This window comes from Epinephelus moara, chromosome 7 (genome assembly GCF_006386435.1).
Source record: "Epinephelus moara isolate mb chromosome 7, YSFRI_EMoa_1.0, whole genome shotgun sequence".
Lineage (NCBI taxonomy): Eukaryota > Metazoa > Chordata > Actinopteri > Perciformes > Serranidae > Epinephelus > Epinephelus moara.
This window is the reverse complement of record NC_065512.1, coordinates 2,335,275-2,347,693: the sequence shown is the minus strand read 5'-3', so window position 1 is coordinate 2,347,693 and position 12,419 is coordinate 2,335,275. Positions and strand designations below refer to the sequence as shown.

Below are 12,419 nucleotides of genomic sequence, written 5' to 3'. Positions count from 1 at the left end.
TCAGCGTATATCCTCTTTGTTTTTGTACTTTGACATTCAAAGGGACAAAATCAACATCTGGAGAACCTCAGCAATACTCAACACACGACAGCAACGACCCTCTGCTGCAGCTAAACACTTGAAGAACCTGCTCAATCGAACATCGCCGTCGTCTCTGCCTCCTCCACTAACGACTACACGTGGCCTCAGATATCTCATCTCTCCACCTCCTGTGTGCTCACACGGTGCTTGTTGTAAAGAAGCGGAGATGACATCCCAAAACCTCTTCGCCTCAGCCTTGTTACACAACTTGACCCAAGGATAACCATCAATCCTCCTGAGCGGCACTCGTGGACCAACGCACTCCCAGACGCAGAGCCCGGCCCCCTGGCTTCAGGCAGTATGGGAGACGGGAGCTGGGTGTGCCTGAGCCCAGCTGAGTTCACACAGCTGCAGCAGTACAGCGAGTGTGAGTGTCTCAATCTGGAGCTTCCACATTTGTGTTGTGAGTGTGTGTGTGTGTGTGTGTGTGTGTGTGTGTGTGTGTGTGTGAGATTGTGGTGTGGATAATGAGCTTCTGTGTGAATGAATATGTGTGTGTGTGTGTGTGTGTGTGTGCAGCTGATGCTTCTCCAAAGCTTTGTTTGCAAAACCAAATCATGTGGTGTCCATGCTATAGCCTGCCAGATGCTTCAGGCAACTTAAATGCAAAAGTTTAACAATAGAGCTGAAGCAGGTTTACAGTCCCAGAAGCAACTAACGTCACTAATAAGATACATGAAGCTCTGCTGAATATGCACATGAATAATACAGTAATTTACATTTTTATTTTTCCGTTTACCTCCAAGTTAGTTCAATAAATTGCAAAATGTAATCATTTTACTTTCCTTTGTCCAAACAGCTCGACCACGGCACACACACACACCCACACACACAAACACACACACACACACACACACACGCACACTTCATACAGTAACTCAGTGTGTCCCATACATTGATTTATTTCATCTTATGTTATTGAAGAGTTGCACGCAGCTCATTCGCTCAGCCCCTCCTGGCCCCGCCCTCTCTCTCTGTTTATCAGACCACATATGAGACAAGGATTAGCGAGATAGCCACCACATGGTCCCTCCGCCTTATTGTGTCTCTTAATAGTTGTTTTGGTCTCTTTGTGGTCATTTTGAGTCTCTTCCTGGTCAGTATGTGTTCGTTTAAGATTTGACATTTTACAGGTAAAAGCCAGGGGGGCCCCCTGACACTTTGGGCCCTCGGGCCTGTGCCTGATAGGCCCTTTCAGTAATCCATCCAAGGGTAGCAGCCCTGGAAACGTCGGCTTTAGTGGTTAGAATTCGGCCAACGCAAACCCCTCAGCACAGAGTGTTGCAGCAGGCTGGTGTCCAGCGGTCTAAACTGTAGCTCCTTTTACGCTGCCAGATTTTCGGCGAATGTTGGGCCGTTTTGCCGGCAAGCTGCGAGCGTTTAGACACACAGAGCCGGATTGGCGAGTTGATCCGAGGTGCCCAATTTTCCGCCTCGTAGGGTAGACATATTGGGGGAACCTTTTTGGTTTAAAAAGAACGAGGCGCCCTTCAGCAACGGGAGGGGCTGATGAAGACTTGTGGGAGGAGCTGTTGATGACGCCGCACGTGCGAGCCACTGGCGGTGGATAAACAGGAAACAGCTGATAGCAGGAATTAGCGAGCAGCTAGTAGCAAGAGGGAAACACAAACCTGACAGACACTGTAAAGATGGGCAACTGGGGACAAGGAATTGCACACCCTCCTTGTCCTCGCAAACGAAGAGGCCATTAACCGTCAGATGACGGGGACGGTGAAGAACGGGCCGACTTACGAGAGAATCACCGAAGGACTGACCAGCCGCGGCTTCCCTCCCACGTCACTGTTTAAACAATTCCTATCTAAAAAGGGCTTGTGTAACAGCAGCAACAGAAAGTTTGCTGATCCAGTGGGGAGTCGGAGCTGTCTGGTCCTTCAGAGCAGACACTGTGATTTGAGGCTCTTGATCTAGTCGTTGGCTTGGGTTAGCACAAGGCGAAACTATTTTCTTTCCCTCTCTGAAACACTTTAATGATATTGACACAGTTTTTTCTTTTCGTTTATTGTCAGACTCTCTTTTAGACAGGTCCGTCATCTTTCTATAGGGGATTGCTCTGCGGTGTAGGCAGTTGTTAGCAATGCTGGAATAGCAACTTTCTATTCAGGATTCTCCTCCACTGAATCAGGTTTTCACGGAAGGGATGTGCACGTGCATCTGCATTTGTAGACCAGCCAATAGGAACACCATCACCATTATTATGTTATCATTTCCCATTTTCTTTGTTGTTTACATGTTAATGAGTTTGTCTGAAGATTTTTGAATATAAGCAGAAATCATTTGACTCACTTGATCATTTACTGTGTGTATTCATTAGTGACATTTGGCTCATCCACGTACCTTTTATAGGTTCACTTATAAAGCATTGTAAAATCAGAGGAGAACAGACAGTGGAGCAGGATGTCATGTTTGGTGTCACATTGTTCTTCATGTTATTTTAGAATGGCACTCATTAGCCTGCTGGATGAGCCTCATGGCTACCTCTCCCCTCGCTGATAACCACATTTGTTAGTCAAAAGAGCATTTGTCCTCTCGTTCCTGGTGATGAATAGAGTAACCTGTTACTCTCTCACGCAAACCATTTGGTTGAGGAATTAAATAATCATGCATAAAGCATTGTTTTATAGACCTGTGTGAGGTAAAACCACACGAGGTCAGACTGTCAGTGACTGAAGAGAAGAAATCACTATGATCAGTGATTACCAACATGGTCAATCTTTACTTTTTCTATTTAAATCTTTGTGTGTGTGCACACATGTATGGATCTGTAGGTCAGTCTGTGGCCTAATTTTATGAAGGAAAATGATGTTGTTACCTGGTGCATGAGTGCATGTTGCTTGTGAAGGAAGGCCAATGTGTTCTCATCCCAACTTGTCAAATATCGCTGCTTTGTCAGCTGACTTTCACGTCTACATATGATGCGCTATATATCCTCCTGCATCTGCTGTTGACGTTCCAGGACAGTGTGTCAGGTTACACTTGTTACATGCATTGTGTCTTTTCAAAATCTACTTCTGTTTCACACAGAAAATACACAGTTTGTGCTCGTTAGACTCATACATTGCTTTTCAAAATAGACATACAACATCAATAAAATGCCTGGTATTTACATTTATTTCAACCAGGTCTCACCCTGAAGTTGTTGAAATTTGGTGCTTGGTCAGTGAATTCCAGCGTCCGACACAGACGGAAAAAAGCCGTCCTTTCACATCGGCATGATACGCAGCCATTATTGTTAAATGGCAGCGAAAGTCTGAGTAGGGCTGGTGGGAGGGGTGGTGGATGGGTCCAACAACCACGTACTTTCACCCAGTAAGCCGGTTTTCGCTTCCTGTAAGATTGTAAAGCCAAACCCTGTTCTTTTTTCCTAAACCCAACCATGTGTGTTTGTTATTGAAGGAAAAAACGTCAGTTGGAGGTGTTGCACTGACGTAGTGCTTTTATTTTGAAAGAGACTGTATGCAAACTGTACATTTCCTGTGAAAACAGAAGTGTATTTTGAAAACAGACAATGCATGTAACAGGCTGAAGTTGACACGGCGTCCCAGAACGTCAACAACCAACACACCCAGGGTACCTTGGACGTCATATGTGGACGTGGAAAGTCCATGACCAAACGTGGACATGTGACATGGTCACAGTGAGGATGTGTTGGTCATTTCCTTGTGCAAGAAAAGCCCTTGGTTAGGTCTAGAAAAAAACATCCTGGTTTGGCTCCACTTTCACACAGGAAGCAAACAGCTGGCTCAGGGGTAAAAGTCCACGGTTTGTTGGACCCATCCACCTCCCCTTCCATCCGCCCTATAGGGACTTTCCAGCTCTTTATATTACGTTGTTACTGATGGTGTTATGAACTGCTGCTGGCCAGTTCCTTTCATATGCTGCAAAAGGTGCCTTTGGGCATCAGTTTCTCCTGCAGACGTCCACCGACATAGGAAAGTATTTGACAACTTAAGTTGTTGGCCTCTGTGTCAACAACTGTTGCCGCCAAGTGCATATTATACGGCCGCAAAAGGTGCCTTTGTGTGTTGGTATCTAGCACCCAGATCACTGGCGCTCATCTTTCTATTAACCTCAAAGCTGTAATCTATGTATCTATACAAGTCGATAGATAGATAGATAGATAGATAGATAGATCGATAGAGGTATATGTCATCCGTCAAAGTGGCTAGTAAGAGTGACTGTGCTACATGCCACCAATGAATTATCCCCACATTTGGTGAGTAGGTGGGTGATAATGGCAGGTCCTGGCAGTGATGTACATAATCTATCTCACCCGGCGTATGTTTGAATCTCAGATTTTAGGCGTTTGCACGGACAGCCTCCTTCCTTCAGGAGAGGAATGTGACATCTCTCTGGTGACAAAGTTTGCAAAGATACAAGTCAGTATAGTGAAGGTCCGACATTTTAGGGGATAGAAACAGAAGAAAAAGACATTCTTTGACATGCAAATTCTCCTTGAAATTCTTTAGTGATTTGCATAAAAACTGGAGAAGAGAAAGTGACAAAGGGTGGACAGGAAGTTTAGTGTTTACCTGCAGTTGATGAGGGTCTGTGCAGGAGAAGATCTTTGTTGTAGATCTCTCTGTTGCCTCCAAGATTACATACAAACAAACATGAAGTGCTGCTCTGCACAAAGTCACAGAATTTATGAAAAAGCGTATAAATTGTTTGTTTTTTTTACAATTTGCAAACAAGCAGGCTGCTATCTTGGGAGCACTTACACGCTCACAGTGATGTGTGGCGGAGAGGACGTTGCACGATTTGATAGCATCCAGTGGGTCTCCTCCTTAAGACCCTGCACAGGAGAAGACACAGAAATAATGTAGTGCTAATCCTCACCTCACTCATGCTGCTGTCACTGTGGTCCAGCAGGGTTTTTGTTTTATGAGCCGGGCTGCAGTAGAGGAGGACTATAATCGAAACATGACAAATGTGCAGATGAGGAAGGCCCCTGCAGGCGAGGAAGGTCTCATTTTTACTGAGGAGTGGAAAGACAGGAGGGCTCGTGTATCACCAACCAATCAATCAAGGACTTAATGAAGGACGCTGGCTGTGTTTTTCTCTGCGGAGATAGAAGTATGTGAGGGAGCAGGACCATCCAGCTAAAAGGCTAGTGTCATTAATAAGCCATATAATCAAATAGAACTAAATGATTAGTTCATCAATCTATTGCAACCATTTTAGTAATTGATTGACCATTTGAGCAGCGGTTGTATCGTCTCAGATGTCAGGATATGATGCTTTCCTCTGTTATATGTCAGTTGACCTCATATTTCTGTGACACAAGAAAGGATGCAAACTTTGGGCTCTGGGAAATTGTGACGGTGTCTTTCAGTTTTACAGACAAAACAATTTATCGGTTAATTGAGAAAATAATCAGCAGATTAAATAGTAGTGAAAATGATCATTAGTTGAGATAAAATCAGTTAGCTGAAGCAACTGGTTGATTTATTGATTAGTCAATCAACTGAAATTAATCAACGGAAAATTGCCTGATCGTTTATCAAGCAGAGACGCAGAGCGATCTCTGGTTTCAGCCCCTCAGCTGTAAAACTGAGGCTTCTGTCTCTCTCTGCTTTGATTTATAAAATTGATTATAGGTTTTGTCAGACAAAACAGCTGTGACTCTGGCGACATGTGGTGGAAATGTTTCACTATTTTCTGACATTTTATAGACAAATGATCGATCAAAGAAATGATCAAAAGATTTATTGACAGTAAAAATAATGTTGCAGGCTTTTAATCAATCCATGTAAACGTATCTGCATGTGCAGAATCTGGGACAAGATTTTGCTGTCAGAAGTGTTCTGGTCTCTGTTTGTAGTCCGAGTCATATTGACCAATCATGTTAAAGTAGGCTTTAGTTGCATGCAGGTAAACAGTCCAGTGGTTCATCCCAATAACTCTCCTCGACTCTTCTCTGCTCTATCCTCTGTCATGACGTCCCAGTTCCTCAGAGCAGTCTCAGAGGAGTCGAGGACAGAGGAGGCTTTCAGAGGAGACTGGAGCGAGGAATTCCTAAATGTGTCGCGTTTGATTAAGATTTTAATTTTCCCAGAAACATTAAATGTAATTAATCATTTCCAGTGTTTAAAAGACACTTCAGTCGGTTCTGGGTTATTAAATAATGAACTCACAATCAGAATATCAATAAAGACAGATGCAGATAATGAACAGGCCTAAATCATATTCACATTATCTGGCCTGGGAACACCTCGGGGTCCTCCAGGAGGAGCTGGAAAGCATTGCTATCGTTGCTTTACTAGTGAAGAAGATCTTGAGATACTCCTTCACTCCTTCATGTGGGGCAGTAACTCTCCCCCAACCCAGAGAGGCAGTCCACTGTTTTCCGGCAGATAACCATGGCCTCAGATTTGTAGGTGCTGACTCTCATCCCGACCGCTTCACACTCAGCTGCAAACCGCCTCAGTGCATGCTGGATGGTCCGATGAAGCCAGCAGGATCACATCATTTGCAAAGAGTAGAGATGTAGATCTGAGGTCTTTAAAGCGCAACTCTTCCTCCCCCCGGCTGCACCTTGAGATCCTGTCCATTAATATCACAAACTTAATCAGTGACCAGGGACAGCTGTGGTGGAGACTAACACCAACTGATAACGTGTTTGACTTTGTGCTGAGTACGTGGACACAGCTCTCACTTTGGTTGTACAAGGACAGCATGATTCGCAGCAACGACCCCAGTACACCATATCCATGTTGGGAATAATAGTTTATTTGTTGTTGAGCTGGTGTAATCATTTAATTCATAGAATGTCTGAAAAGAGTGAAAAATACCGTTCACAGGTTTTTAGAGCTCCATCATGGGGCAGCAGCAGCTCAGTTCTTGGGTTGGGAACCAGAGGGTCGCTGGTTTAAGTTCCTATATGGACCAAATATTGAGCACGGACTGGCAGCTGGAGAGGTGCCAGTTGTCTAATCATCAGCCCAAAAGATTTCCAATTTACAGTGATATAAAACAGAAAAGCAGCAATTCTCCACATTTGAAAAGCTGGAATAACTTCAGATTTTAATTGATTATCAAAGAATTATTCAACTAAACATCAGTAAATTGATTAATTCATAATCACTGCAGTTCTCCTGTGAAGCATTGATATTATTTTCGGTTGTAACGTTGGTGACTTGAGTGCGTCTGATGATGATTCATGCTCATCTTCATGCTTGCGGATCACTAACCACATTGTACTGACAGCTAATGGCAGCCGAGCAGCCTGAGCAGCGGACGCTCTCTAATCACGTCTCTCATCTTACCTGAGATTGTGCTCTCCTCCATCTCTCTGCTCCTGTTATTGTGGACGTCCGCTGCAGGACAGAAATAAGGACACGTTACAGGCTGCAGAGCACTAAAAATAATGAAGTGTCGCCCGTAGTTGATTATGAGCCCTAACATGATTGGTGAAATCAGGTCTTGAGCGTGTGCATGCATAAGTGTGCATGGTTATGGGATTAGCATCTAAAAGTGAGAAAGACACCATGTCCCCTTTTTACTTTTCACTAACTGGGTGACTCACAGGCTCAGCTCCACTGATGCAGCACTTCCTGGTACAGATGAGTATTTATCAGGACATCCGTTAATGAGATGCAGCATGTTTATTCAGTTTGGAGAAAGCGTTTATCCGAAGGAACATTTCGACTAAGAGATGTGATTATAAAGACAGCTTCAGGAAATGTTCTCGCTGTGTGTGTGTGTGTGTGTGTGTGTGTGTGTGTGTGTGTGTGTGCGGCACTGTGGGGCTCCTTTGCTTAAAAATGCTCCATGAGGTTTTCAGAAGTGAATCAAAGCAAACACATTGCAGCAAATATAATAAAACAATTCGTCTTCTTTCCTCCTCAGACTCCTCCAAGAAGCTGAAGGATGTGCTGGAGGAGTTTCACGGCGAAGGAGTCCTCTCCAAATACAACCCAGAGCAGGTGTGTCTGCACCACATTTCCCTCCGACATTAACCCTCGCCCACTTTTATCTCCTCTGTCACATTCTGCCTGATATTCTGCCTCTGCTCTGTGCGCACACAAACACATGGTGTGACGTTAACGGATGCTAAAGTTCCTCTGATTCAGTGTAATATCAATCACCAAAGAGCTTAGTCATTCTCCCCATTTTTAGATAGAGGCTGTGGTGGAGACGCACCCTCAGCATCAACTTTAGCACCTGACGTCAGCAGATCAGCTCCCGGCTGAACTGGAGACTGTAAAGACTTTTTTATTCCGTCGTCTGGACTTTGGGCAGCATCACTAATTTCTTGTCGTTTATTTTCAGTTTGGGCTTTTATCTCTCCCCCTCTCTCTCTCTGAAACATCACAAAGCTTTTATTCAGAATGTAGTTTTTGCTTCAGTCGCTCGGTGCTTGTTGACAAAATAATCAGCTGCCAGTGAACCCCTGGTCAGTGGAGTTTTATGTGCACAAGATTTGATCCTGTGTGAAACATTTAAGGGAGGTGTTGTGAGCAGATTTATTCACTCTGCTTACTCACTTTTTTATTTTGTTTTGCAACCCTATCACCAGCAAAAATGTGGGCATTGTACATTTATGCAAAACCATGGATGTGTTCACATTCGTAGGTTATTATGTAGCCGATACGTTGAAACATTTCAAGACTATGGTTAAGTTTAGGCACGAAAACCACCTGGTTATGGTCAGGAAATAATCATATTTTGGCTTATGACACCTGGTGCCAAAAAAGCAGTAGGAGAAGTCTACAAAATGTCTTTGTAAAAAACAATTGCATGTCATTGCCCTATCCTGACGTGCAGCAATCTTTGGTTAAAAACAGTCGCTTTTCATGGCACTCTCCCCGCTAGAAAAACAGAGACTGGTCACTAAAAAACACCCTCATTTGTCAAACATAGCTCAGATATGTGGAGGGAATTCATTTGGAAAACTATTTAAGGTTCTTTATAACTCCCAGAATTAAAAAATCACAAAGCAACAAACCTGAACATGGTCAGTGCTGGAGAGTGTGCTGTAACGTACAACTCATCCTCACTGTGACCTCGTCACATGTCCACGTTTGGTCATGGACTTTCCACGTCCACATATGGCGTCCAAGGTACCCTGGGTGTGTTGGTTGTTGACGTTCTGGGACGCCGTGTCAACTTCAGCCTGTTACATGCATTGTCTGTTTTCAAAATACACTTCTGTTTTCACAGGAAATGTACAGTTTGCATACAGTCTCTTTCAAAATAAAAGCACTACGTCGGTACAACACCGGGAATTGATGTGGTTTTCCTTCAGCAACACACACAAGGTTAGGTTGTAGTACAGGTACAGGGTTTGGCTTTACAATCTTAGGGGAAGCAAACGTTGGTCTCCTGGGTGAAAGTCTGTGGTAGTTGTAAAGAGTAAAGGGTCTCCAACAACCGCTGAATGGATAGAAATGGTTCGGAAATTTATGTCATAGAACAATTTACTTTTTCTCTGAGACAGGCCGGGTTTTATTGTTTGTTGGTCTGCAGCTTGGCAGGGTCTCACCTAGGTGACGCGCCATCTACCGTCCTTCCATCAAAGTCGGCTCATATACTACCTCCCCCTATGCAACATGGATACGATACATTTGAAACATACAAATGTGATCTTTTCATAGTTTGCAGAAACGTACAATGCCAACATTTTCTCCTGGTGTGTGCACTGTTATTTGTCGTCTCATAGTGTGAAGGTCCTTTTGTCAGTCAGCTCACCAGGAACAGTTTGACACTGTAATGGAGGTTGGCGAGGAAACATTTTGATAGCAGGAGAACAAACACTAGCTATACATTTTAAATATTACATTGAAAGACTTATTGAGAACCACTGATTTGGATTGTTTTGGTGGTAATTTTGAACCTTTCTGAACTCTCTGCCCTTTTTCTGCTGGACAGACACTAAACAGATATATGAACGCAAAACTTTTGTCTTCACCCTAATTTTCCTTAGTTGAACTAAGACTGTTTCCGTGCACACAGAAGACGTTTTTCCTCTCACATTTTATGAACAAATTTGTTAAAGCCTGTGTCAGTGAGCTCTTCTCCTTCTCCAAAACAACCCATCCACCTGACAGCTGTGGCAGATCAACATGCTGATTAAACAGCATCATAGCTACACAGGTGTGAGTTGGGAAGGAAACAATAAAAGACCATTCTGAACTGTGGTTTTCACATGACTAATGCTACAAATATGCATTTTTACTGGTCACACTGAATTCATTCATGAAGAGAACGCGTCTGGTGCCAGACGCCATCGATGGCGAGCAGTCGCCCAATGAAGTCGTCAATGAACCGCTGGTCAGGTGAAGACCCTGGTGCCAATGACGAGCACACAGTTGAGCTGCTCTGAGACAGTTTGTGCAGAAATCGATGGGTTGTTCAAACCAATTATTGCATCAGCTGTTCAGGTGGCTGGTGTCAGACCATCTCACAGGTGAAGACAGATGTGGAGGTCCTGAGCTGGCGTGGTTACACGTGGTCTGCAGTTGTGAGGCCGGTCGGATGTACTGCCAAATTAATTGACACGAAGTGAACATTCAGTTCACGAGCAACAGCTCTGGGGCTCATTCCAGCGGTCAGCATGCCAGTGGCACGCTCCCTCAAAACTGAGGACATCTGTGGCACTGTGGTGTGTGACAAAACAAGAGAGGCTTTTTATCATGATGTTCCCGAGGCACACCTAATGATGCTATTTTAATTAGCATCTTGATGTGTCACACCCGTCAGGTGGATGTGTTATTTTGGTATCACTAACACAGATGTTAACAAATTTGAGACCAAAATTTGAGAGAAATAAATCTCTTATCTTTTGCTGAGTGTACAGACAGTTACATTCATAATATAAGCTGATTGGCTTTGAGCTGCTCATTCACCAAACATCTTCACTGCTGCACCGTTCACGATAACAGCAATATTATGGTATTTAAGGAAGAGACTCCATCTGTGTTTCATCTGGTGTGTGTGTGTGTGTGTGTGTGTGTGTGTGTGTGTGTGTGTGTGTGTGTGTGTGTGGTACACAGCCAGCTCCTGCACACTAGCTGTGTGATGATGTTTTTTTTCCCGACATTACAATATGCCGATCTGATTAATAACCACAAAGCTACCATACAGTGTGAACTATAACTCACTGTCAGTGTCAGGATCTCGTCTGGTCATGAATCAGTCAGTGGCTGAGGATCTGAACAGCAGCCTCGCTCATTAAATATATGACCTCTGTGCTCCTTCGAAGGTTCAAGAAAGTGTAGTATTTTTTATGACGTTAGCAGGAGCTATCTTTATATGTTGTGTTATTACTGGGTTTTTCTCTGCAGTGTGACCGACTGCTCCTCTGGGGACAAATAAAGTTTGACTTGACTTATTTCAGGCGAGACTGCGCTCTGTGGGAAATCCTGTAGCAGAGTCATACATGATGATTTTTTTGGTATCATGACACAGTGACCATTCGGAAATAAATAAATAAACTTACAAAATAAATTAACATTTAAAGGATTATAGTATTCGTATTTATCGTACAGTAGATGATCAGTTTTTTTAAAGTAGATGGTGATATCCAGTCTCGACTAACTTAGACGAGTGTAAACAACATTAATGCAGCAGCATCTCATGTGCAAAGTGACATAATGACATATGTAAGGATTTGACTCTTTAACGACTTTCACCATTGAAATTATTATTAATAATAAATAATCAAACAACAGTTACAGTCTTAAAACATCAGCTTCTCATTTGAGCCCAGATTTGATGGAAAGCTGTCGACACGTTTCACCTGCACATCATCGAAATTACTGATGCCCTGAGAGGCAAGGTGGAAAAAACAAACAAAAAAAACAGCTTAACAAACCTTGGCGAGCAAAGCAACCCGGTCTCACTCCAAAGTCATCGAAATCTGGCGCTTGGTCAGTGATTTCCAGCATCAGACACCAAGGAAAAAAAGCTGTCCTTTGTGTGTGTCGGCTAAACGTAACCACGTGTGTGTGTCGGCTAAACGTAACCACGTGTGTGTGTGTCGGCTAAACGTAACCACGTGTGTGTGTGTCGGCTAAACGTAATCACGTGTGTGTCGGCTAAACGTAACCACGTGTGTGTGTTGGCTAAACGTAAACACTTGTGTGTGTCGGCTAAACGTAACCACGTGTGTGTGTGTGTGTTGGCTAAACGTAACCATGTGTGTGTGTGTGTGTTGGCTAAACGTAACCACGTGTGTGTGTCGGCTAAACGTAACCACGTGTGTGTGTGTCGGCTAAACGTAATCACGTGTGTGTCGGCTAAACGTAACCACGTGTGTGTGTTGGCTAAACGTAAACACTTGTGTGTGTCGGCTAAACGTAACCACGTGTGTGTGT

The 12,419-nt window shown here is 43.7% G+C and overlaps 1 protein-coding gene across 1 annotated transcript in view; it reads left to right on the top strand.

Annotated features, from left to right (window-relative positions):
- Positions 1–6: 6 nt before the first annotated feature.
- Positions 7–12,419, top strand: part of LOC126393333 (diacylglycerol kinase beta) — a 145,103-nt gene continuing 132,690 nt past the window's right edge. Inside the window, exons 1-2 of the mRNA XM_050049440.1 lie at positions 7–448; positions 7,951–8,027. Coding sequence (XP_049905397.1) covers positions 382–448; positions 7,951–8,027 — 144 coding nt within the window. The 5' untranslated portion in view covers positions 7–381. The remainder of the gene's footprint in view (positions 449–7,950; positions 8,028–12,419) is intronic.